Raw genomic sequence first — 27,658 nt, forward strand, 5'->3', positions numbered from 1 at the left:
ATTTAATTCAAAATTAAGTATATATTTAGTTTATTTATTTCTATCAATATATATGTTATTCATGACCTATGTTTCATACTTTGCCCTCTAAATCTCTTGACTTACATTCCTTGTGCTGCACGCATAATTTAGCACCATAGACTGCAAAGCTAAAACTTCACATGCTTGTTGGAGTTGTGTCCCTTGTGATTACATGATTGGGTTTGAATCCCAGATTCATCCTGATGATGTTTGTTTGCTATCGCTAGCTCTGTTTCACCGAAGTTGTACTCAATAGCTTTTGACCAAGGTTTGAGTCTCCAAATGGGTATGTTATGTGAATCCTACCATATGCGACCTCCTATCTTTGCAACATAAGTTTCCGTGATGCCCAAGGGTGTTATTGGAACAAGGGGTTGATTACACCCCTGGATGCTGAAGATGGTTTCAGATACAGTATTGCTGTATCTATTTCCTGTCTCCCACACTGGAGGGCTGAAGGATGGACAACTTCCCAAACCTGCATCAATCTCTTCCAGCTGTTTCAGCCTTTCTTTGTTCATACAGTATAAAACTTTCTTCTTGTGAATTACATTTATGTTTCTTTACTTGGTAGTGATGTTTTGTATATCCTTCAAAAATATATTTTCATTCTTCTGGAATTATTTACACTATTTTTCAAAAGTAAAAAAAATGTGTAATTTAATGCTACAGAAAATAAGATCCAAATCATCAGATAAGCATTAGTTATCTTGGGTGAAAGGAGTGTTCACTTTTTATCACAGTTAAAAATATTATTTATATATGTTTCTGAAAGTTTCCATTAACACACCAATGATTGTTATCCTCTTGTCTCATCAGCAACTGATACAGCGCTCACAATAAAGAATGCTTTTAAAAGCATGTTATTTTAATGAAAGAAAGCTGGTTCCTCATTAGACTGAACCCCAGTAATGATTCTCCAAGTACAGTGTGTAGGTGCCGACAAGTGCCAGTTACCTTAGTGCCATCCCACTGAGATACCTAGACTAACAGCTAATCCCTGAAATAATCATATTTTACAGGAAACATAAGTCTTTAGATTAAAATCATAAATACCATAAAAAGGAGCCCAGAGACTTTCTTCATTTTCCACAAATCTAGACTTGCCAATTTTTTAGACTTGTGTGGGCTTCCTTGGATATATTTGCTTCAGGGCCTGTATGGCAGACTAGGAGATCCCTTGCCATAGTTTAATATGGCTACCCCATTCAGTGGCAGTAGTATGACTCCAACCAGGAAACAGAAAGTTCCTTCTTTTAACACTTGACCCATTCAGTGGTTTAAACTACCAGCCTTCTACCCTTTGGATAGGCACTATCCAACAGACAATGAGGTCAATAGCTGAGTTATGAAAGACTAAAGGCTATAGACTATATGTCGCCTTACAAGAGTCCCTCCCTGTGTCAGGTGACAGACAGGTCAGGTGGTTTAGTTGTCTCTGGCCTTGACAGAATGGTGCCCTATTCCAGATTTGCTTGTTTAGGAACTGTTCATAATTCATGGCTTGAGGGGATGGGATGATGATGATTTTAAAGGGGTAGTGGTGGTGATGTTTGTTTGTCACCCATTTTCTTTAGGGGAGGTAAGGGGTCATCCATTTTGTACATCTAAATATATGAAAAGTGTGAAGAGTGTCATTCTCATTGGTCTTTGTACATAGGGTGGGTCACTAACATAGTTCATTAAGTTTATCTTGGAGGGTCAGTCACATTGTACATGCTTCTCCATAAAATCATCATCTCGCCCCTCTCCCCACCCTCTCTCCCCCACCCCAACCCCACCATTAGTTAGGAACGGTTCCTCCTTACAAGCTGACATCAGACAGCTGAAATATGAAGTGCAGTATGGAGTGCAACATTAAACAACAAACATACAATCAAATGTATCAAAACAGTTATTGTTATCCTAGAACCCATTTAGAATTTAATCCTGCTGGTTAATTTCTACTCTTTAAAGTCTGACATTCACAGACTGAATACACCTCAATTCAGGATACATGGGTTCTGGGGAAGTTAAACAACGTTCATATTTTCCTGCATAAGTTTTTGATAATCAAACACCAAACTGACACAGCTCAGTCACCATTCTTTGCCTTATTTTCCAATTTATTGCAGTTGTAAAGCATGTGTTTGGGAGAATTAATGCATGTTTTGATATCGAACATTTTTGTTTTTGTTATGTTAGGAAATTATTACATGGACAGATGTTTGGCTGAAGTTGAAATGAAAGATCATATCTGCGAGTAGGATCAGCTGGATCAGTCGGATCAGCTAAATCAATTTGTCAGTATGGATTGGGGTACTCATACTGTTTTCATTCTCTTTTCAATGCGCTTCATTGGGTGGCCCTCGATGACCGAAAACTTAATGACCACCCTGTATTCAATCTTATATGTTTCTGCCATTTCAATAGGGTACATGTGATTAGATGTCATATGACCAGAGACTAACAATATGTGCATGTCAGTATTACCTATATGTGAATGATTTGAACCATTTTTAATTAATACATGTATTTTTATCATGCACATATCAGATGTATTTTAAGCGTAGAACCCAACTCACTCACTCACCCACTATATTGTGTATGTTACAGTACTGCCTGGCCTACAACAAGGAAGTGATAGCATCAGGGTGTTCAGACAGTACAGTCATCATCTGGAATCTGTCAGGTAAGTATAAGTTACCATAGGTAAACATAAGAACTAACATATCCATATCTCTGTGCACATGGACGAAAGTTGTTGTGAGGAATTGTTTATCAGTTTTAGAGTTTGAATACATATTTGTACAATATCAGAATTCATCAAGTGCAAACATTACCAGAATATTCCTTGGTATTTTCATTGTATGTGTGCTTAAGCAGATTTGAGGAAGAAATGCTATCACTTTGGATTTAAATGTTATCATCAACTATGCTGTGCTGGAATGTTTCCAGTGTGAAAAGATTTGTAATCCGCTGATTTTAGAAAAAAAATGGAAATACAGTACTAGTTACTATGAACATTTTAAAAAAGCCATTGAAAAAATACCATTAAAAAAATGTAGGGGATATTCCATTTTGTGAGCATACCACTAGCCAATGCCAATGCATATGAAAAGAGGTAATATATATCAATGGATACAAGTGAAACATTTCCAAAGCAACGGAATAAATTGTCACATTTTTCCTTAATTTCTCTTCATCATCTGTTTCCTTCTAGCTTCATCATTTGGATTTATCAATCTTGAAAGTACAATATGCTTGACTGTTTTTAATGGGGTATATATATTCGGAGACTAAGTGTTAGTCTTGTGTAAAAGCTTTCACTGAGGCTGTGATGGAGTGTAAAATGCACAATACATCAGCCTTACATGCATGAATCTCAGCAAACCTTGACTGATGGATGGTGTTCATCAAATGAATACGATGGCTTCAGGAGCAACTGACACTCGGAGTCTTTGAGTGAATTTTCTTCAACATGGTTGTCAGTAATAATCCCCTATCATCTCTCAGATTCAGAAAACAGAAACATGAGTGTCATCACATATCACCAGAGATCCTTTCTTATTTTCTTGGGAACTGTTTTCGTTAAATGCTTATGTGCTTATCAGTCTTAAACAAGCAAGATCAGAGTTGAAACAATGGAGTCTGGTGTGTTTGTGTGTGCTTCTGTTTTAGAATTTAATGATGGATTGTTTCCCCTCCAGTTCTTGTTGTCTGGTGCAAACTGGTTATCATGTATCACATTTCTGTGTGGACATATGAAACAAGAACATGTAACAAGAACATGTAGCAAGAACATGTAACCTCCTCCTACAACTCCTGAACATGAGCCCTCACTTAGACTGGTTCTTGTCTCTCTTTCTGCTGCAGCCCCTTCACAACACAATTGTTTCCTCATGATCTATTTCAGTTCTCTTTACAGCTCATACTGGTGTTTTGTAAACCAAAGTCCAAATCTATATTGAAATCCATTATGAATCATGTTCCATGAAGGAAAATATTTTATACAAAATGAAATAAATTGCAAATGGTAGCCCAGCATGTCGTTAGTTAAGCAAGTTGGTTTGTTTGCATTTATGTTCCCATAAATCTAGAACAAAAAGTGGCTTGTTTTTCATTACTGTGCTCAATGATTTAGTATTGCTGTCATCACTCTTTGTGTTCAAGATATGAGCAGCTTGTGGAATTATTATCACTTACTTCAAAATATTTTTGTGTTCACATTTATACAGCATCACACTGTATTTACTTTATGCATTCACAATAATTGTGTCTAGATCTGGCCATGCTCCTTTAAATGTGTTATTTTTCATTGTTGGTTCCCAGCCAAACGTGTTCAATTGAGTTACTTCCAACAAGTCACCAGTTGAGGATTGTGGTGATATATTTCATGGAGATATAGTAGTGTCATTGACATTATCAGCTGTATGTTTCATGTGTGTACTTCTTCAGCTCCCAGGGAGGGACAGGAGGCATGTGTGACTATAAACCCTTTATTCAAGTGCTTGGGGGGATTTTTACAAATTTGACATAATCTACAACGACAAGGAAAGTGCCCTGCCCTTGTTCAAATATTTGGCTTCATGTAGACTTGCTATGGTTTGTGTTTCTTATTTAAGAGATTCTCTGTGACCAAAGCAGTTTTTAGAATTAAAACGTTGAGATTCTGATGTAATGTAGAAATTGGCAAACAGTGAGTGAGTCGGTGAATATGGATTTATGCCACTTTTAGTCATATTCCAGCAACATCACAATGGAGGATCAATGCAAATCATGGTTTTCTCAGTGTGTTATATTGCTGCAAGTTACTTTTTCAAATGCACTTGCTGACCCAGTGGACTTGACAGCTTTCAGTACATGGATGTGTCCCTTGGTCACTCCAGGATTCATTTCTTGGAGTAGGTGATTATTTACAGAACGCCGCCATAGAGCTGGAATATTTTGCTGAGGGTTCCATCACTCAGTGACTCACTCACTGACTCACTCACTCACTCACTCACTCACTCACTCACTCTGGGTAGGTTTAAATGTCTTTCAAATCCATGGACTTTCAGCTAGACACCAATGCTTGTTTTACTCAGCGATCCCCGATAGGTCTGGTGTTCCTCTCATGTATTGCTGACTAGCTGTGAGATCACTGAAATACTGTTAAACAGACATCAATCCAACCATCTCATAGCCTCACTGAGTGATAAATGCACGGACGTAACATTCTGGGGCAACATCAATTTCTGATTTGGTGTATGTTTAAACAGTTTCAAATTAGAAGTGATGATGCAAGATACATAAGAATTTCCAAACAGGTGAGATAATCCTGCAGCCTGAGACAGAACCAGACAGAAGCATATGTGTTAGGTGGCACATGACTCATTCAGCGGGCCAGACAATCCCTCATTGTGTCAGCTGTCCACAGGTTATTAGCAGATTCGCTTTCATACATATTTAATACAACTTTCAATATTACACAAAAATTAACTTGAATAGTTAATGATGGGATGAGTGTTTGTCTGTGTTATGTAAGAGATTTGGAGCAGTAGTTTACATGTCTGCATTTGCCGGGTACACACACTTACTGTGCATTAAGACACTAATTTATTGTGCCTTGTTTATGTTTGGGATAAAGAATAGAGAAATCTTTGTTCTTCCTAAATCGCCTGATCACTGATATGTCATGTCATTTGAAAGATAAAAATGTAACATGTGTTATATTAGGTACACGTATTACACTTTTTTAATATCATATAAATTCTAGTACCGGGTACTTTTGATGGGCTGACTCCTATTCAGAGATGTTCAATGTAAACATGGTCATTCTGAAGACTGAGTTTGATTCCCCACATGGGCATAATGTGTGAAGCCCATTTCTGTTGTTCCCTGCCATGATATTGCTTGAATATTGCTAAAAGCAGCATACAACTAAACTCAATCACTCACTCCAGCAGAGTAAAAACCTTTTTTTCAGTTTTTTTTCCAATCCATAATCCATGTAAAAAATATTAAAACTTAAAATCAGTGAAGTTTTAGCAGGTCTGACTATAAGTGTGTGATACAAGTCATCTGGTGTGCCTTCATGCACATTAATGTGATGATTGTGTTTAGATATTGCTGACTTGACCTTGTTTACTCATTGTCTGAATTCAAAGCAACTCATCATTAACTTCCTTTTAAAAATATAAGCCTATTATGCACACATCAACTGCTGATGGAAAGAAAACATATGTCCTTTAAATTATAGAAAATATAAATATTTTTGAATGGTGTGTGAATGTTAATTGTATTATTATGAAGTGAAAACATTCAATCTCTTTGATCTTCAGATCAAAGGAAAAGATTTTGTTAACAATACTTTGAAATGTTCTGTCCCTTTTCACTGATTCATGCCATGATAATTCACTTAAGGACAATTCTGATTTGTATGTTATTAGTGTGTCTTTTGACCCACCATCCAGTGCTTTGTGTTTTTACTGCTTGAAAATATTCTAAAATATTTTTAAATTGTCAACTGAATTCTAACGAATTCAGCTGAAGGAATTTTGCCACATTTGTGATAAGGACCAACACATAATTTATCAAACCCCAAAAGTTTAATAAACTGCTGCACTTAATGACTTGTACAAAGTCTACACCTTTTTATGTGAATTGGCATTTTTTGTTTGGGTTCAGTGTACCAGACTTTGAAATGTGCTACAGAGAAAGAGCTGTTTTATTAGCCCTAATTGATGATGTCAGCTTTGTTTTGACATTTGTGTCAAAACTGCACCAAATGCATCTTTGGTGTTACTCCTCTGCATGTACAAATCCCACCAAAATGTAGAAATGTACATGTCAGTATCAAGAACACATGGAAGAGAAATGAGCCCACAGGCCTTCAGTGAGTGTTTATTGCAAATAGACATGGTGTGGAGGCAACTTTGGAATTCTGTGCCAAGAACTCTGTTTTTCCTCCATGGCAAGATTTAGTATATGGAAAAGAATTTACATGAATTTAAAGGGGCTTGTCTGCTACAAAAATGCATGTGTGTGATTGCCTGTGCTTGTCTTGGATGGTTCATATGTACTTGCAATATTGAAACTTGGAGGATGTTTTTGGAGAATCAGAATTTATCTTTTCAAGTTAAACCATTGCTTATATTTGTTAAAAAACAAAATGGGATCCTAATTGTCTGGTATTTGAACTAAATATACTTACAACTTTTTTTAACAAACGTAATGAATAAGAACTTCTTTTATTTCATCAGTATGATGTTTTGATACCAATTCTTGTACCAGTTTGTTATCCTTAAAGTTTGTTCAATATTGTTCCAAGTTTTAAAGTGTCACTCAAATATTTATTAAATATTCTCTCTCTAGATATGTCAAAAATGATGTAATGAAAAACATAGGTTTCTGGAATTTTGTGGATTTTATTTGAATCTTTCAACTTAAGAAGACAGAACTGTGACAATAATAACCACAGGAGCAGTATCATCCTTCATATCTCCAGGGTATACATTCTGATAAGTCTCCACTATACCCTGAAAGCAGCTGCCCGATAAATTTATTACCTCCCTTGGCTAGCTTTTTATCCAATCAGGTGTTTATGCTGGGAAGTTGAACAAACCAATCACAACTCACTTTCCCTCTTTAAATTATCTAACCAATTAAACTTGTCCAACACAAACCATGCACAGGTTCTCTGAAAGAGGAAGAAGGCATTCTTGCATATATTTTTTTTTTAAGTTTCTGACCTATAAGTTTGTCTGTATGATTTTCTCAAAATCTGAGGCACACTATGAGCAAACCTTCGCACCTGCCACCACTATCTTTGTTGACACTGGCAAGCTCAGTTGTAACGAAGGCCTAGCTGATTGGCTACTGTGAGAATGTGGAGCCAGCAAAGGGAGGTAATAAAATTATCGGGCGGCTCGTAAATGTTTCCAGGGTATAGTGGAGACTTATCGGAGTGTATATAACCAGAGACCATATAATATAATATATTATCTATTATATGGTCTCTGATATAACCTGGAGATATCGAGGATGGAGCAGAGTTTGCTTTAGGAACATTGTTTCAACTTTAGCATGTCCCTATCTGGCTGCCTTCATATATTACGTCACACAAATCCGGACATGCCAAAGTTTTGTTAATTGATTACATCCATGGCATCCCTAGCCCATACAAAGGAAAGTATCCATGGATATGTACAATAGTATACAAATATATGTCTCAATTAGTTTTCTTCATCTTTCTCTACAGTAAAAGACAATTGTGAGTGAAGGAAAGGTTAAATGGAAAAAATGAATTCAGCAGTGTAGACAAATATTCTACCAATATTCCCCCCAATAGACACCAGGTACCTTATGGATACCAAGTGAAAACCATATTTAAAGAATATAAATGTTTAAAACACTTAATGTCTGGCAAAACAGAGAAAGACTGTGACTCCAGTTTGTCTGATGTTGAATATGTCGCAAGTACAATGTATATTAATGCTATACAGGAAAATTATGTCATTCCATCAACAAGAAATATTATAGAAATGTGAAACAGTGCATGCATCTCAAACTGGGTCAAATTCATTGTGAAATGACTGTTTTGAATAGTCAAGCATTGGTGCCCATGCAACAATAATAATTAACTATCCAATCCTGACAGTCACCTCTTACAACTAGAATGGGTTACTGAAGATGAATTCTAATTCAGACCTTCTGTTATCTCTGTAAGGGCATATGAACGTTGATGCTAAAGTTTCACTGACAGAAAATGATCAGTTGCCATTTACAAACCATACAATGAGTCTAGTGTTAACTGAAAATACACAAAACCAGAGTGTAAACCATACATCCTTCAGCTGTACCCAATACTGTGCAGGCAGTCTAAATGCATGGTTTCACTGCAGAGTGACCGGAAGAAGTATGATCTTGACCTCCACAAAATGCTGGGTCATTATGTTCTCTTTTGCAGGCAGGATGGTTGCTGAAAACATTTAAAGACTACCAATAGTGTCAGGGTGTAATGGAAGTGTGTTGAACTGTTTTGTGCTAGAGAAATGGACTTCATGTAAACATTTCTCAGTTTCTACAGCTCAGTTTAATCTGAAACCATGATGCATATCGAAAATAATTAAATTATGAAATAATGATGGCAGCTTTATATGAAAATCAGAGCTTCTAAAATTTTATGCTTTTTTAAAAAGATTTATGTTAAGATTCAAGACATCAAACGTGGTTTAATGATGATAAATGTTGTAATGTTAAACAGGGCCAATCTTCAAACAAGTTCACCACAGAACACAGTTTAATCTGATCTGGTGTCAAATTTTACCATCTCACCAGGTCCAAAGGTCATACTGGTCTGCCATTCACCGTCTGTCTGTCATTTCGTCATCTACACTCTTCAAAAAAAGAAATGCAAAATGAAATAAAAAAATGATACGTACAAGTTTGTACACATATGTAAACTTTTAGGGTTGCACATTGTTTCTGGAATGTTTTAGAAGATCAAACAAATTTGACAAATGATCGTCCATGATCATGAAGACTAGAGTCACCACACATGCAGATCGGATGTTGTGGTTGTCCAAGGCAATCTGAGGGCCAGTTGATACATCGACCAGATTCTTCATCCACACGTCCTTCACCTTGTTGAACATCAACAGCAGGTCTTCCAACACGACAATGCCAGGCCCTACACAGCACATGTCACCATGGACTACCTGTCCCGTAACAAACATCAATACCCTCCCCTGGCCCTCCAGCTCCCTGGATCTAAACCCAATCGAACACCTTTGGGATCAGATCGACAGACAGGTATGTTGATGTCATAATCCACCACAGAATCTTCAACAGTTGTTCCACATGCTGCAGGGGGAATGGAGAAGGATTCCACAACAAAATAGCCACAGACTGATTTGACCTGTATCCAGGAGGCGTGGGGCAGTGGTAGCAGCTGGAGGTGGTCCTACGAGGTACTGACTTCAACACCACCTGGTGGACAGCAGTAATGACTGTGATGACCGTTTTTCTCATGAAATATGGACAAGATAGCAATGCATTGTTCCACAAAATTTCATTCATGTATCTTTGTTTTCCGCTGATCTACATGTCCTTGAATAACACCAAATTTTCATTGATATTTCTTCTTTTTTGAAGAGTGTATTTGTGAATTTCATCAGTGAAATAGCAGAAACAAGGAAATAAAACTCAACTTGGAGAAATTCTTCAAGCAATACAAAAGCACTAAAACTTGTTCATTTCATTAAGGATCTGGTAATTTTCTAGTCAACTGGTCACAAAGACATTCAAAACTAAAGAACCACAAGAAGCTCACCTTTAGTGAGTGACATCAACTTTGGTGGCCCAGTAGTCTGTGTCGCCACAATTCCTTTGGGTGCATCAGAAACTACAGTGATGATGGTTTCAGATTCCTGTTTGTCAGAGTTCTGTTCTAGGGTTTGGCGGCACCATTCCATATCGGTTTTACCAGAGTCAGAGACCTGGATCACTTCATGTATCCTACATTCAGTTGACGTAGTGTGGTACAAATGGAACAGTGTTCACAGCCCTTCACTCACTCACTCAGACAGGACAAAATGGGTAGTGAGAATATACTAAATCAGCTCCACCACCCACAATTTGAATTTTATATGGTAATAATTTTTGTTAACATTTTGAAATATTGAAATCAAGTGAAGTTCAAAAATGAATCCAAGTCTTTTTTTTGTAACTTATATGTTTACTTTTCCTTCATCACAATGCTCAAGTGTTTTGGAAATTGTATTAAAGCTTTGAAGAAAAGAAAACGAAAAAAATAATCTTATAAGGCCGTGATAAATTCATTTTTTCTTTTCTTCCCTATCTGTCTCACTCCAAAACATGCCAGTTTTTCTTGAAACCTATAAAGAAAATCTCAATATTCTTCATTCTGTCCTGGATGACATACACTTCAGGCATTATTAATTTCATTGGAATCACATCCATGAACAGTTAATGTATACAGAGATTGTGATTAGTTTGTTCAACAAAAGTAACATGACAAACAAAATGTCTCATGCCTCATATACTTAATAAATAACAAAGAAAAAATATGTACAAATTTATTAAGTCCACGAGCAATTCATTTTTATGAAACTCATACAAAGCACAACTGATTTCTGCTTTCTTGGTATATATGTGCATACAGGTTGTCTTTTGATAAACAGAAGTGTTCATTCATTAAAATGCCACTCCAAACAGTTGTCAGTCATGAACACATGCAAAGGCCAGTCAAGTACTCACTTTAGATTACCATGTACAAAACAAGATCCCACTGTGATAATGAGAATTTTTAGACAGAGCTAACCTCTAAGTATGCAGCTCTCTGGGAAGCATTCAAAACAGTTCAATTAAAATCCGGAATGATGAGCAGGGAAGAGAGACTGTGTGAATATTTGTGCCAAACTGTTTTGATAGCAGTGCTAATCAAGTCTCAACTAATGACATTTTGCTGTTATATTGCCGTTACATTGGATTTAGATAAAATTCCCATCAAGAAAATGGTTAAACTGTCTCCCTTGGATGCAAGTGTTTTCCTTGCAAATAATTCTGTGTTTATGCTCATCAGAAAATGGGAAATAATACAACACAAATAAAACTGTGGTTAACATCATTTTCGTTCAAGCTTAACTAAAACAACTGTCTCACACTACTAACCTTAATTTAACTTTATAACTTTCAACAAAATGTTTGTGCACATGCACATATCCATAGATTTCATGTTTAAATATTTATTCGTCCCAAAGCAGAAACATATTTCAGTTATGTTTTAGAACTCGCTATGATGCTTTTTCCAATTGCAGACTTGCCTTTGAAGCCATAAATTTGTTTTTAATGTCATTTACAGGACTGTGGAAACTGATGCCATGCTGATTTTCATTTAATGATGTATTTTTATGACAATTTAAGTCTTTTCTGCTTTTCTGAATGCTTGTGCATGGACCTTGACAAATGCTGCAGTGTGTTTGTGGCGTCAGTGGATAGTGAGGTAGGGAGTTGATGTAATCACAACATAATTCCAACAGACACAAGACTGAAATGTCCATAGAATGGCTCCTTTATATCTTTGAATGTGATCAATTTACATGTTTGTCACATGACAGAAAATGGTCTGTAAACTACACTATTCTGTGCTTACATATGATGTCTTTGTGTATGTGTTTTCTACAAAGAGCACATACAGAGAGTGAAAGTGAGTGAGTGAGTGAGTTTAGTTTTATGTCGCACTTAGCAATATTCCAGCTATATGGCGACGGTCTGTAAATAATCGAGTCTGGACCAGACAATCCAGTGATCAACAACATGAGCATCGATCTGCGCAATTGGGAACCGATGACATGTGTCAACCAAGTCAGCGAGCCTGACCACCCGACCCCGTTAGTCGCCTCTTACGACAAGCATAGTCACCTTTTATGGCAAGCATTGGTTGCTGAAGACCTATTCTACCCTGGGACCTAGGTCCCGGGTCAGAGAGTGAAAGAACAAAAGGAATGTATGCTTATCAAAAGAAATTACAGAGCACCCAGTCAACCCTCTTTCACCTAATTCAGGTTGACCTGTAAATAATCAAGTCTTAACCAGGTTCGTCTGTAATTAACAACATAATTACAGGTCATACATTTTGACCAACCAATACTCATTTAATGTGAGGAGGTGGAGATCTATCAACTTGTTTTTGTGTACCACCTAGTAAAGCTGGAATATTGGTAGGTGTCATGTTAAACAACATGATAAACTTATCACAGGGTGCCCTAATACAACTAGAATACTGCAGAGTGTCATGTTAAACAACATGAAAAACATTGCACAGGTTACCTTTACACACCTGGAATATTGCAGGGTGCCATGTTAAATAACATGAAAAACAATGCACAGGCTTCCCAAAATACAGCTGGAATATTGCAGAGTGCCTTGTTAGACTGCATGAAAAACATTGCACAGGCTACCCTTATACAACTAGAGTACAATGTTAAACAACATTGTTAAGGGATAAGGTGAGGAGCAGGTGTTTATCATGTGTGACTGGGCAATCAGTGTACATGTGACATCCTAAAACATGAATCATTCCTTACCGTCTTTAGTTCTAGGTCACTCTGGTCTTTCAGAAATGTTACAGGGTGAGAAATCACCCACAACAAATAAACAGCCATCAAGTTACCTCCCTGTGTCATTACTTTCCAAACTATTATACATCAACCTCAAAGAGTAAGCAGATTCGATTGTCCACCCAACAGGGAATTGGGCATAAAGGGCAACATTGTCGTGAAAATAATTTTAAGGAAATAATATGGTCTCTGGTGACACCAGGTGTTCACCTAAATGGTAAAGTGTCATGCCAAACCAGTAAATAGATAGATATAGAAAGGGTCCTAACCCCGCCAGTTGTACCGGGTCACCAATAAATGAGTGGTTCGCTTGTCCAGAGAAAGGTTCAAGAACCCACATTGCTGTCACTGTATATATCACAGTCGAGCTACGCTACAAGACATACTGATAACGTGTAGGGAAGGATGAAAATGAAGTGTCATCTAATATGTATTTGAAAAAAAGACTGAAAGAAACTAATTCCCTTCTTTTAATACCACCACCTTGGATGGACAAGGCCTACCGTAGCAATCGACCAGCAGTGTCTGTGTTCACAATTACGGAACAGCAGGGGCCGTTACACCTTTAACCGCAAAGTAACATTTGTCAGAAAATTAAATTTGTCATCCGAAAATTGAAGCGCGTTATATCGAGCCTAAAGCGTAATCTGAAGCTGTCCTTCGAGGCGCACGTGCCCTTCCACCAACCTCAAACACAATCGGACGATTTCTTCCTGTCATAAGTTGTTCATTTCAGTGATCAAAGTTAAAAGCGTTCAAATCATGTTGATTTCACAACCGTGCGTGTAATGCATGCCACGAGCAAATTCTGAAACGTCAATCAAAACCACCTTTGTTCGTGATGTAGAAGGTCGGGGGCTAGAACTGTGCGATATTTCACACTGGAGTACATAGCAAAATTTGGTTCTTCATTATGTAACTTGACTCATAAAGTGTTCATCGAACAATAAGGCAAGCCCGATCTATCTTGAAAGGCGGCTGTGGGGTTAGGCTTTTCAATTATTTTCTTCATCTTTTCTCTGCTTGCGGGCACGAATTAAATTATAGGCAGCAGATTGCGTGAACCTAGAAATTCATGTAGTCGGCAGATTTGATTTAAGGACGTGCACGTCTTTGAAACTACAGAGGAAGAAGTCCACCGCCTGTCGCTCAAACTTCGAAATGAACATGCCACACGTATAGATCTGAAATGGTCTTGTTCTTTTGTCTGTCAATCAAACTGTTAATGAACATGTCATGTATATGTACAGCCATACACGATTTTTCACTGCATGTGACTGAAACATATGAATATGTTGATAAATGGATGAATGATTGACGTGTATTGGTTATTTGGACATTTGATTTAGTAGAATTATGGCAGAAATATTTAAAACAAATATGTTATTAATGCATGTAAGTTGACGGTCCCCAAATAAGACTGAAACTGTCGTACGTGTTGGAGTCAATTTCAACGTTAATAACTTGAAATGTACAACATCAGCGCAAGAATATATGTCAAAATGAAAGAACGATGTTGATGTTGATGAGATTTACTTCCTATAGAAACAGTGCGTCATCTTTATAAATACTTGTAAGAGACGTTGGTAATAACCATGTTTTGAAAAGTTTTTCATTTACATAACGCTGTGTCGTTGAAAATTTCCAGAGAAGCGCTCATAGCGAATGTCGTCAATGTTTGTTTCTATTATTCATCAAATTTTGAAGATTTTGAATAATATATTTCAGTATGCTTTGATAGGTTTGTTAACAAGAAAATGCCAACATTAGGAACCATTGTTAAGTTATGTTGTGTAATGGTACTGAAAGCATCCACAACTTTCAAGTCTCAAAAACACGTTCAACGTTATTTCAGTCATATTACTCGCAGTGTTTGTGTTCAATTATTTTTTTAATGAATTTTCGATAGAGCACAATAAGTTAAAAATCAATTATTTGTAAGCCGATATTTTTCCATGTGGCGATGGTGCTTCCACATTGTTCGACTTCGCTGAAGACTTTGGTGTTATTCGTGAAATGATTATAACACGTGTCGTCTTCTCTCGTTCTGTCGTGTATTTTTGTATATGTAAAAAGTAAGCTGTTCTAAGATGTGACGTAAAAAGTCAATCAATCACGCCCACACCTGCATGTGCACCTCCATCTATAGGTCAGTGGCCACGGGATCCGGATACCAGATCCGATTATGACCGTTGATCTTTCCGGACCATTGATGCGCTCGTGGATTTCCCACAGGAGAGATTAGGTGTAAGGTGATGCCAGGTTATCCCCGTGCCTTGTAGACTTGTGGTGTGAAGAGACGGAGCACAACTATATGCGAGACCCGGCGTAGATGCAGGCACCAGTTGGCGTGCAGAGTTCCCCTTCAGAGACTGATTTATGTCCACCCTGCACGAGACATTACAGCTGAAGACCAGTGTATGATCGCGTTGAGGTAATCGGATTCCGACAATCTCTGCTGTAGGATCACCAAAATATTTACGAGCTACAATGCACGTGTCGACGAGCAGCTTACAACATACAACAGTCGGAAAAGACAAGTTGACCTGAGCGCTGATCCAGTCAGTTTGATAACCCGAGTGTCGCGCCGCATACGCAAGTTGCATTGTTGCTCTAACATGAAGTCGAGAAAATTTCGAGAAATGTCGGTCGCGTGAAGATTCGGGTTAGAATTGATCTTCAGTACCCCATGCTTGTCGGAAGAGGCGACCAACAGCATCGGGTGGTCAGAATCACTGACTTGGATGACACATGTCATCGAATCCCAGCTGCGCAGATCGATGTTCATGTTGTTGATCACTTGGTAACCTGGTCCAGGTTCTATTTGTGTACTAAACACAGAATTTACAGCTTGAGTATTGCTGAGTGCGGTGTAAACCTACACTCACTCACTCACTCTAATCAATGTAATACACCCCCTTGTCTCGTCTCGATGTACGTCTTTTCAAATCTAACTTGAAATTGGAAAAAATTCGAGAAATTTCGTGCAAGTCAAATAACGTATGTAACACAAAGGTTGTCGAACGAAATACCGTTTCTTCAACATTTTTGTTTAGGGCAGAAATTAGGGTTACCTATTTAACCAGTCCTTTCTAAGTTGTCTTGGTTTGCCCAGCTGACCGTGCCGTGACCGGAGTTCGTCCTAACGAACAAGCCAAATATTAACCTGTGTCTAGGTGACGGTAATCGATCACACCCAGTTATTAGTGGCCATCTTGTATTCACTAAGATTACTGGGTGTCAACTCGTCTCAAGTCGCGTGTCATCAGCCGAAAGGAGAAATCGGGGCCAGCGTTCTCCGCCGAAATTGAATAAAACTTGTATCACTTGGGGTGAATCCTACTTAAGTCAATTTGATTCCTGCAGTAGTTTCCATGAATTGAACGAAGTTGGTACAAATCCAGACAGTGTCTGTTTGGGGTTTGCGCATTGGAATGTTTGGCCGCCGTTAATATCGATGGGTTGAACCCAGTGTGTTATAAATATATCCCAAGGAATTGTCTGACTAAGCAAATTGTCATGTTTTGAAATATTAACGAAGGCTACGTAATACTGAGTTTGTAAAAATATTCACCAGTTTACCTTAGTCTTTAATCCGATATTAAATTCCATATCGGTAGTCTCGGATAGCCCTCTGGTGAGATCGTTTCCTACATCCATCATCGATTCCAACTGCACTGTGTCTGAAATGAATGTTTTCGAAATAAATTACCAAAGACAGAAACATTCATGTAAGATGTTAGAGCGACACAGAAGATTTGAATGTGATACGACAATGTGAGTGAGTTTAGTTTTACGCCGCACTCCGCAATATTCCAGCTTTATGGCGGCGGTCTGTAAACAATCGAGAAATGTGCAATAAAAGGTAAAAGCCTAGTCATTGTTTAACCGTGTTACACTTCACGTACATATGTAAAAGTGTCAACATCTAGTCAGCACCACGAACGAGTGATAGACTACATTCAACTTGCAGGTGTCTGTGGGGTAGATGAATGCTGTTAGTGCTTTCCCGTAGCTCCAAAGACCCATGTTCGATTGTCATCAAGGGATCAAAATGTGACCGAAGTTATTGTGTACTGAATGGCATTTAAATAAACTCTGTAAACATAATCAGCTGATTGTTTCCATGGAAATGTCACGCCATGGACTGTTCATTGACATTCATTTTTGTAGTCCATGTCCAAGTTGGCACCTTAAAGGGGGGTTAGGTTTCGAGTTATGGTGTCCAGTTTCAGTCAGTGTCCGATCATTGTGATCGGAGTATTTGGGTAAACATGGACAGTATCTGAAGAAACAGTGTGTATTTGAATTGTCCACCAACTGTTTCATTAATATTATATTTGTGACACGTTAAGTTTGCCCACAAACAACCTGGGTGTTCAATGATTTCATATTACTGATAATTAGCCCAAGTCTGGTTTCTATTTTTGTTGACACAGATTTATAATGTGAGTGCGTTATTACGAAAGATACTCTCCAAACAGAAGAAAGAGTGTGTCAAGGATTCATACAGTTTTTCATATTTCACCTAAGCCGTCTGAAATTACTATTTTCGTCCTTGCTGACTAATTCGGAAATCTGGGAATTACCCCCAAATCATACCAACCTCTAGGGCTACTGGTCAGCTGGCTTTGTCCGCAGGGTTAACGAAATGCCCGCAATTCTATTTCTTTTCAATCCAAGTGACCCCTGCCCCTCAAGGGACCAGTTATTTTGTGTCAAGTGATTCACCCATCGATCCTGAAGGGTAGATTTATTGCTAATCACGACTTCTCTCTTTTGCTCCAAATTTCGTCAACAGATGGCAGGGAAGACCGGCATCGTGTTTTAGATAATTCACGATCTTTATATTTTAAATTCGATTGTTAGTAAAGAATTATGAGTGTTTCATCGCGTGAACCACTGAAAGCAATCTGCTGCATCAGCGCAAATTAAATTTATATGGTAATGAAATTGCTTTTGTTTTAATTGATGGAGTGCATGGTAGCTAATGCTTGATCCATAGCGAACCACGTCCTAAGGGGAAGAATACATTGCATCAGCTGTATTGGATCCTCAAGAGAGTTCACTCCTGTATCGAATTTGGCTTTGGATGTTTTTTAACACTACTAATCCTTGAGGGCAATGTTGTTCGATGGGCGAAAGTTCCTGTCGTTCAGGGAGAACGTATTTTGTACGAGTACATGTTTGGTAAGATAAACTGGTAAGACTGAGAATCAGATGCACAACTCAAACCAATATCAGAACTATGTGATGTTGGAGACACATGAACGGGGATTGATATGTGGCACCGTATGGGAAGGTGATCTCGTTGTTCGGCATATGGAAAACTCTCAAACTGCAAGATTACCACCCGGTGTTCTATACTGTCCATGTTAAGTACCTTCTAGCGAAGAAAAGACAGTTCCCCGTAAACAGAATACCAAGACGGGCCTCACGGGTCTTCAGGAACACCAGTATACCTGAGTTAATCTTCATAAACATTCCCGGTTAGAAAAACAAACATATAAACATAATGAACCCCAGTTGACATTTACTCAGGCGTTATGTTATAGTGGTGTCCAGTGTTATATGCAGCAGATGACATGTGCATTTATATTTCTAATCTCGACATACGTAATGGGATCACTGTAATTCTCGGGACGGCTGTACGTATACCAGCGAAACGTACTTGCCAGCGAAACCTTACGTCCCCGCCGTCGTGTGTTCTGACCAGTTTTGTAAGTCATCCTATGTGTACCAACCCGTGTGTGTCTTTACATGTTTAAGGCAAGGGTCTCGTCATGTTGAAATGGAATATATCAAAGAATTTAGCACAAGAGTAGACACGACTGGTAAAAGGTTGAGTTTATAGTAATGGAAATATATTACATGGAACCGAAGGAGTGGGCTTTCGGTATAATCGGTCAAGTACAAGTCGATGGATATACAATATATGATTTTATGCATCAGTTCGTTGTCACCATGTTATGTCCTCATGCAGTCACTGATTGTACGAGATCTGTAGTCAAGGATATTTGTACAAATTCGAAACACGGTCGTTGAGAAACAGCCGGTGACCATACATGTTTCAAAAACAGACTTGTTCTGTGTGGATAAAACATGTCTCTTAATTCAATATGTCCTGAGGTGTCGTTTTAACAATTCTTTCCATACACCCCACTGTCTGTTTAGAAAGGGGGCTAAAAGTGGTCATTAGATCTTGCTTCAACCTCTCGACAACATCCGCAAATTGAATCACCTAATGTTCACGTTGTGTGGGTAATGGTCGTCCCTGGGGGCGCGGGGCCTGGGGCTGTCTTGGTGCCACCGTAATGGTCTGGCTATGAGGTCAGGGGTCAGGACCCCGACCATTTGCCATGTTTGTAGAATTTCAGCGTGAAATGTCGCCAGCTCGTGGTGTCTGCTGGTTCAAATTAACACGCGCGCGCCGAGTGCCTAGATTGGGGGGTCGTGGCTCGTGTTAACCCGGAAATGTCCGGAAAGGGGCGAAGTTGCCTTTAGCCTTGAGTGATTGTCTTGAACAGAATGTTGTTACAGGCATATTGTTGGAGCTTAGTTAATGAAATTAGTCAGAACACAGTGTTAGTGGCGCGCCGTGATTTGAAGAACAGAGTTCCATGAAAACAAAGCTTGTCGCACTGCGGACAGACGGTGCCATTAGCAGGCCGTTTAAGGAAGGACACGAGTTTTGTTAACAGTATGAATACTCAATTAAGCTGAAAGCTATATTTGCATATTAAACAATCTTTGTGAAGGGATTCGTGTAAAATGTCAGTGTAAATGAGTATAAATGCTTATGACGTTAAACAGTTAACGTCTCCATGAGCTACCTACTCTATTCGATCCATGAGGGTACTCGTGAGACGTGATCTTCAGTAACATGTGCTTGTCGTAAAAAGGCGACTTACAGGGTCGGGTAATCTGGCTCGCTGACTTGGTTGACTCATGTCATCGAATCCCAAATGCGTAGATAGATACTGTTGATCACTGGATTGTCTGGTCCAGATTTGATTCTTTACATACCACTCCAGTTGCACGTCCCGGAACATTGCTGCGTGTGGCGTTAAGCGATAAACATTAAAACCCAGCCAACCAACTCTACTCGTTTAAACATCATTTTAATAAAATCTTCTCAATTGTACGGTTTAACTACAACCACAGTCGACTGCGGTCAATACTCAACTGTAGGATCTATTACCCCTATTCTGATTCTTGAACAGAGCTTGTCCACAGTTCCATGTGGTTGCGTCAGGGCCGGTAACTCTGTATCCAGAACACTCTGAACCGATGATACAGCCGTGTTCCTTTCAACACTGTTCATTACTCATATGTGTTCAAATATCACTCTGTACATGTAATCAATCATGCTTGACTTGTAGACTGACCCTGCAGTGTCAGTAGTTCCCTGTGCGGACATGGTCATCCTCCTCCATTTGTCAACTAGCCTGACAAGCGCTGGTCCCACTGGCCTTCGTCTCGACCTCTGTGATATTACATTCACATGGACATCACCGTCTTGTCCCGATATGCTGACGTGGCGTATAATATCAACAGTAATCCGAAAAGTCTCGATCATCCATGACCGATGGTGCCAGATCGGGTTAAGTCGAAAATGAAACATTTATCATCCTGTGTCACTTTCCGGAATAAGAAGATTGGTTACTAGTGAAATGGCACAGTGCTGGTTTGTTAACCGGTACCAATGTTGGCAGCCGCATCCTGCATTTGCCTTGCCCTTTTAGAAGCAATGAAGGTCTTTGACGGATGGTATTTCGAGATGCGTAATGCATTTAACCTTTTTTAAACCTTTTTGCATGTTTCAGTGTCAATGCTCATTCACTATCTCTCAAAAACTACATCGAGGTAAAGTTCAAGTCATTCAAGTACAACGGTAGTTGTAGTATATATTTTACGACATTTCTGTCTTAGATCTTTGACCAGGATAATCTAAATCTTATAGTCTCTCTGCTGAGATTAAACGCAGTTATATGTCCCAAGGTTAACGAAATCTTTTTTCCTGAGTCGAGTGCACTGTTAATGGATAAGGAAGTTCAGCAAAATGATTACCACTAGAAACAATTTTTGTTTGTAAATAAAAGTCAAATAATTGTAATCTTGTTCTGTACATGTCAAAAACTGATTTAACTACGTATTTTGAATGTAGTGACTAATATAACTATTATAACAGGGTTGTTTTATCCCTGCACATCCTCTCTACCAACACACATATATCTAGATCTGCGTATAAATATTTCGGTATTTTGAGAATATGGGAAAGTTGGTTTTGGCTTCAACATATGCTTGAAAATACGTAATCTATTTTTTTCAAGTGTTTTTAAAATACTTTCACCAGAGATACATCTTTCCTAGTAGCATGCCATGACACAACCCATGGGTCTAATTGAAGGTTGGTCATTGAAATTACATTTGTTGGAAACAGGATTCGCATAAGATAAAAATGAAACTGAAAATAGTAGTTAGAACGTTCTACCGAAAGCGTCTAGTTCACATGAACGCCCCTTGGTTTTATTCACTCAGTATTATCGCATACAGCTGTCGAAATTCATTCCTTCCCTGAAATGGTCTTCAGATATTATGGAATACAATTACCAAAATGTTCGTCAGGAAACTATTTTGGACTTCCATATCTCAGGCTGAAGCTATGTAGTGTACGTCAACATATACATATATTAATGGATAATGGTATCTACCTGATCCTGTTTAATCTGTACCGTGGCGCCAATATTGTTCTCGTTAGTAAGACCAGGTGAAGTTCATGGACACTGTTCACATCGCCTGGTTTAAAGTAGTTACTGTATACGACGAGCAAAGACGGGTGCCCAGTCCTCACATTCTGTTCCTCGATCCTCATTCTTCGCCCACTACAGCTAGATTCCATTGTCTGCAACTACCACGCAGCGTGACCTCAGATCTTATGCATATCACATTTAGCCAGACTTGACGCTTTAATTGTTACCCTTCTTTCCGTCAACAAAATGTCTCCTTAAAGGTGAAGTGTCCTCATCTATTCTCCATCAGTGCGTCTCTCCTCTCCTATTACCTGTTTCCAACAAAAAGGAGGCTAATTACAGAGTTGTGAAATCACACTTCATCCGATTCCTTTATCAAGTATACATTTGCCGCCCTCGTGACCTTCGTCAAGAGTCGCGGTTTGGTCAACAAAGCCGCTCTCTGGCGTTTCATATGTCGTAACCTTTCTGACAACATTTATCATTCCTGCATGAACTGTGAGTGCCAATGAGGGACGTTTACGTTCTTTTTACGACATCCTAGCCTTTCTGAATGATGTTTTGGAGCTTAGGTGGGTAAACATTGCTCCATGCCGCAGCTGCAATATTTTTAGTATTCCCGACAAGACACTAACATACAAATAGATGGTAATTATATAAACACCGTATGTCGCAGGAGAAGTGAGATCAGTGAAGTATTCAACGATGAATGTAGCAGGAATTTAATGTTATTAATAGCTGAGCATATACTCTTACTTCGAGCTCTCTGGCCTCTTATATGTCTTAATCTCTTTGACTACGTTTATCATTCCTGAACTGTGAGTGCCAAGGAGGGACGTTTACGTTGTTTTTACGACATCCAAGGGTTACTGAAATGACGGGTTTTTTTGTGCTTGGGTGGAAAAAATATTGCTTCACGCAATATTGCTTTCAGCTATTCCAGACAACGGACGATGTGTCATCCTGGAAGGGACGTAAATATAGTGATTGAATTTAGCTTTTAGCTATACGGCGGCGGTCTGTAAATAATCGAGTATGGACCATTCCAGTCTAGTGGTGAACGAGCATCGATCTACATAACTGGCATACGATGACATGTGCCATCCAAGTCAGCGAGCCAGAACACCAGACGGTGTTAGTCGATTATGAATGGGTTACTGAAGATAAGATGTAACCCGGATCTTCACAGGTCGAAGGAACCTAAACGAAGTATTCGACGAAGAAGGAATAGACAGGAAGCATAATTTTACCTCGACACAATGCTTGACTGTATTTACTGATGTTGGGGGTCAACAGAGTTATAGATCAAGTTCATAGGGCTACGAATGTTTCAAAAGTAGCAAGCTGGAACGGTTCGCTGGATGTGACTAATTTATTGAAAGCTCTTAAATAGTTTCATTTCAACAGAGGTGCAAACTATGCGCGTTTAAGGATGCAATCCAAAATTCTCCTTGATTATGGGCCTTCGTTGGTCCTCATCGTATCTGTGTTCTGGAGCAACGTTTATGTCCTAAACGTCTAACGTCGCTTCGGGCATTCTATCCGAAACAAGCTTTCCCGTCTTGAAACAACTGACAAAAAAATGCTTAGACGTCCGTGTAACTCAAATCACTCACTCCAGTCAGAATTGTGGAATCCGATCAACTTCAGATTTTGCTTGCAGGTGGATTTCCGGAATGTCATTGAGATTACCCCTTCTACACAGGTACGTTACCGTACACATGGACTACACACGTGTTCTGCATAGCGAACTCTTCTAGCAAACTATTTATTTTAATCTTAAGTATTGCCAACTGCAGGTGTGAGATGTTAAAAGGTCACTCCCCATTGCTAACAGTTTCTAATACAGAGTGTCAGCTATACAAAGATCACAACCAACTATAAGTTCTTTTATTACAGAAAATAATCCGGTCCACATGTCCCGTCTGTAAGATTTTGATGACTAAGTCTGTGTTTCCGGCGAAAAGGTCTTCCGAGACCCCTGTTTCAGTAAAAAGCGAGTTTAGGGTCATCAGAAATAATGACCAAATATGGATCGATCCTGAGTCGGCGAAATGTGTTTTCCACAGTCTCAACAGCATACATCACCATGTGTTATTGTGAGTGGGCGATTATGTTTTTACGCCGCATCTTCCAGACAATGTCACCAAGGGGCACACCCGAATTGGATTTTACACAGAATTGAAAGTATCGCCGGTTCCTTTGTTCAGAGTACCGCCATGTAGCTATACATTAAACAACAAACAAACAAATCATTTGAAAGTGTGTAAATACGTTTATCGCTGTTTCATTTAATGCATGGTGTGTAGCGCAGTGTGATAAGGTACATGTTGCAGACAGTTGTGTGTCATGTCTGGGGTTCTCCTCCAAATTAGACCTGACACAGGTGAATACACTGATATATTCTTCCATTCGGGGCTAAAGTATCAATCACTGCGGTATGTATATTCATGGCTGTTTACTTTTGCTTGCAAAACCTACAGCCCTACAACCGATGAAGTATGAAAGGTCATAGCTGCCATCTCCCCCTCTAGTTTGCCCAGGGTCTAATTTCTGTATTGGATCCAACCAGCGTCTATTTCCTCAAGATGTTTCTTGAGGTACAATGACTCTTCAAGTCCACCTTTACCATTTTCCAAACCCCTAGCGGCAGTGGACTCCAATGTGCCTTTGAGGGACAGAGCCACTCAAGGTGGAGAACGAGTTGAATGTATTTGTGTCATGTTCCATAATGTTTCCTATAAAAGCCTACAAAAGGAGCAATGTTTCGAAGCCGTTCTAGATGGGCACATGGGCATGAGATGGCGCTTATTGCTATCAGTATGTTTAATATTAGCTCATAAGGGTCATCCAGCCTCTGCCAGCGGCTCCGGATGTTTCTCCCATGTATAACATATTTTGCCGAAGTGTAATTTTGTTAAACCTTCCTTGTGACATTTTTGGCGAGTGATTATGGTTTTACGCCGCTTTTAGCAATGTTCCAGCAACATCGCGGCGGGGGACACCGGAAAGAGTCATCACACATTATATCCATGTGGGGAATAGAACCCGTGTCTTCGGCGCGAAAAGCGAAGGCTTTACCCACTCGGCAACCATAGCACTCGTGACACTTTTGGACTTGGACAGGTTCTCTATTTCCTGGTTCTATTTTGGTGTTTATTCATCAGCTTTGAAAGAGACAACTTTACAGTACATTCTGAGCGTGAAGAGGAAAGACTGTAGAAAAATGTTTACTTTTATGACTTTGGTACGTCTGTTAACCATCAGGTTAAACTATACATCTGTTTCCATGTATGGGGTCCCACTCCACAAAACTGTTTTAGAAGATACCTCGGATACGGGGACATCTCTAAATATATGCAGTGTTACCTCGATGTACATGTCTAGAGACGGCGTCAGTATGTTACTGTATGGTAATGGATTGGTTCGCTGGCGCACTTACACTAGGCCTTTATTGGTCGTGGACTTGGTTCTGCAAAACACTGAAACGAGCTTAACTCACCAACTACAAGAGAGACATTGTAGCGCTCGGCTCGTTTTAGGCTATACACTGTAACGTGACGTTTCAGTGCGCTAGACAGTCGTGATGTATCTGGAATACCGTCGATTGTGGCATAAAGCACCATTCACTCGCTCTCCTTGTTGAATGAGTTTCTGTCGTGGCTTCGCCGATCTTGGGATGCCAGATGGCCGTGTATACTACATCTGTAACGAGAATGTAAAATACAAATGTACGAAAAGGCTGATGCGAATATGCTGTAAATAACTACAGAAGTATTACATATAATTGTGTTGTGTTTTTCTGTTTACACGGGTATTAACTATTAGAATATCTGTACGAAACCCGTTATATCGCACGTGCAATTGCGTATAAAGCTGCATGTTTATTTGTAGCTGTGCACGGTAATATAAAAAAACCCCTGTAATATATTGTTAAGTTCATTTGTGAACCAAACACTACCTTTTGAAACAATCGACAAGAACAGCTTGTTTCCTTTAGATCAATAGGTAAGGTGTATCAGCTTAGGCGTAAAGTACTAGTTTGCTGTGTTTACAGACAGCGTGTCAGCGGCAAGAACAGACTAAAATGCATCATTTAGGCTAATGAAAGTTCCAGATATTTGGTACAAATATGGATTTGACCAGATAAAATCCTCACTGAACGGAGAACAGATGTGCTTAACAATGTGATGCACTTTTTAGTGCATTGAAAAAGACGCCAATTTTGTTACATTTTGTCGGTTGCTTTGCTATTGCCTGTCTAATTTTTATATATATTTCACAAGACACTGTCAACAGTAGAATTCTAAGTGTTGAAATACAATCGACCAACCCCATCTAAGTAAAGATTTATCCAACACACTCGAGTTTACAAATTGGACCTCCTCCTTTAAATGGCAGGATCCTCTTTTGTTTGGCTACATTTCCCATTTCAGTTCGTTTTTCATGTTATCCAGTGATATATGAAAACATTACTCACTTTTAAATGTTGTATCGCAGTTCATACGGTGTACTTGACTTTCTTTCAGCGCACGTACTGGCGATCAACAGTAATTAACATGCCAACCGCTGTAGAATTATCTTGAAATGTGTAAACACGAATGCAGACCATTGCGTTTTTATCCTCCTTTATTCACTTGAAAAGACATGGCAGACAATCTGAAAGAATTGTCAGATTGTCTTTTACCCCATCGAACACGTGCCGGCAGATGCGCAGGAAAACACAGACGACAACTGTTTGCGCAGACGATAAGTAAAGGTCGTCTGCCCAAGTTTCAGATGACAATGCCAACATTTACATTAGTTTTTTGTCGCACCAGCTGGATGTCAAAATGAACAAAACGAGACACTTTTTGCGAGTGAAATTAATGAGAGAACTACTCTTGTGGCCTTTTCGCACACTGCAGCATTTGGGAACGGGACGCTTGACACTTTCTCTGTCCTAATACGAAATGTCACTGGATAATTGACACTCCCGAACACTTTTCAACAGCATAGGGGTGGTTGGTTTACATCTCTCTGGTTCAACTCTGTCGAGTGAATAATATATTTATATTTCACTCGCGCCTTTTGTGGCAAATAAACACGACAAGATGTCCGCCCTTTGCTGTTTCTTCACAGCACAGGCGCTGTTCAGCAGGTCTGGATGGAGCAGACGTGCACTCTAGTTCGTATGTTTGATAACCTTCCTAGTCTTCGTATGACATGATGGGTCAGGTGAACTGCACCCACTCTTCGCCAATAGAAAATACACGATATGGAAAGTCTGTTAAATTGCCACTGCACAGAAGTGGCAAGTTCACCCTCGCAACTTCTTGTGACATGTATTTACAACAGTTAGTGATCACAGAAGACATTGTATGATGAATGCAAATATGCATATTAGTCCTACAATAGGTGTTTGAATCGGTTCTCTGGGGATTTGAGATACACACTATGATCATGTTTGTGCAATGGGTCCTTTCCTATTGAAATATAGCGATGAATAATCTTCTCCAAGTCATAACGCCAAGACATTTCAAACCTGACCTGTGATCTTTCACAGTCAACAAACGGGAACAAGACAAGCTAGGCTAACAGCTAGTCTCTGAAATGATCATATTTTACTGAAGAAACGTTCATAGTGAAAAATGAATATAATGAAATGGAGCCCTGAGACTTTCTTCATTTTCCTGAAGCTGTGGAAATCTAGACTTGCCACATTTTCTAGACTTTCGTGGGCTTTCTTGGATATATACTTCATGGACTGTGCGACAGACTAAAGCCGGTCATGTGACATGT

The 27,658-nt window shown here is 39.1% G+C and overlaps 1 protein-coding gene and 1 long non-coding RNA gene across 4 annotated transcripts in view; one reads left to right on the plus strand and one right to left on the minus strand.

The window, feature by feature from the left end:
• The window catches only part of LOC137293494 (F-box/WD repeat-containing protein 7-like), a 64,465-nt gene that overhangs the window by 26,367 nt on the left and 10,440 nt on the right, over positions 1-27,658 (plus strand). Inside the window, exon 10 of the mRNA XM_067824064.1 lies at positions 2,617-2,692. Within this exon, the coding sequence (XP_067680165.1) occupies positions 2,617-2,692 (76 nt within the window). The remainder of the gene's footprint in view (positions 1-2,616; positions 2,693-27,658) is intronic.
• LOC137294856 (uncharacterized) lies at positions 7,352-26,632 on the minus strand. Of its 3 annotated transcripts, none has more exons than XR_010957544.1 (5): positions 26,358-26,632; positions 25,380-25,582; positions 21,839-22,188; positions 10,316-16,807; positions 7,352-9,972 (listed from the first exon to the last, which is right to left on the minus strand). It is a non-coding gene; the product is annotated as an uncharacterized lncRNA (long non-coding RNA). The 3 variants fall into 3 exon arrangements; XR_010957545.1 differs by having other exon boundaries at positions 7,352-8,962; positions 9,319-16,807; XR_010957543.1 differs by having other exon boundaries at positions 7,352-16,807.

Source organism: Haliotis asinina, chromosome 8 (assembly GCF_037392515.1).
Source record: "Haliotis asinina isolate JCU_RB_2024 chromosome 8, JCU_Hal_asi_v2, whole genome shotgun sequence".
Lineage (NCBI taxonomy): Eukaryota > Metazoa > Mollusca > Gastropoda > Lepetellida > Haliotidae > Haliotis > Haliotis asinina.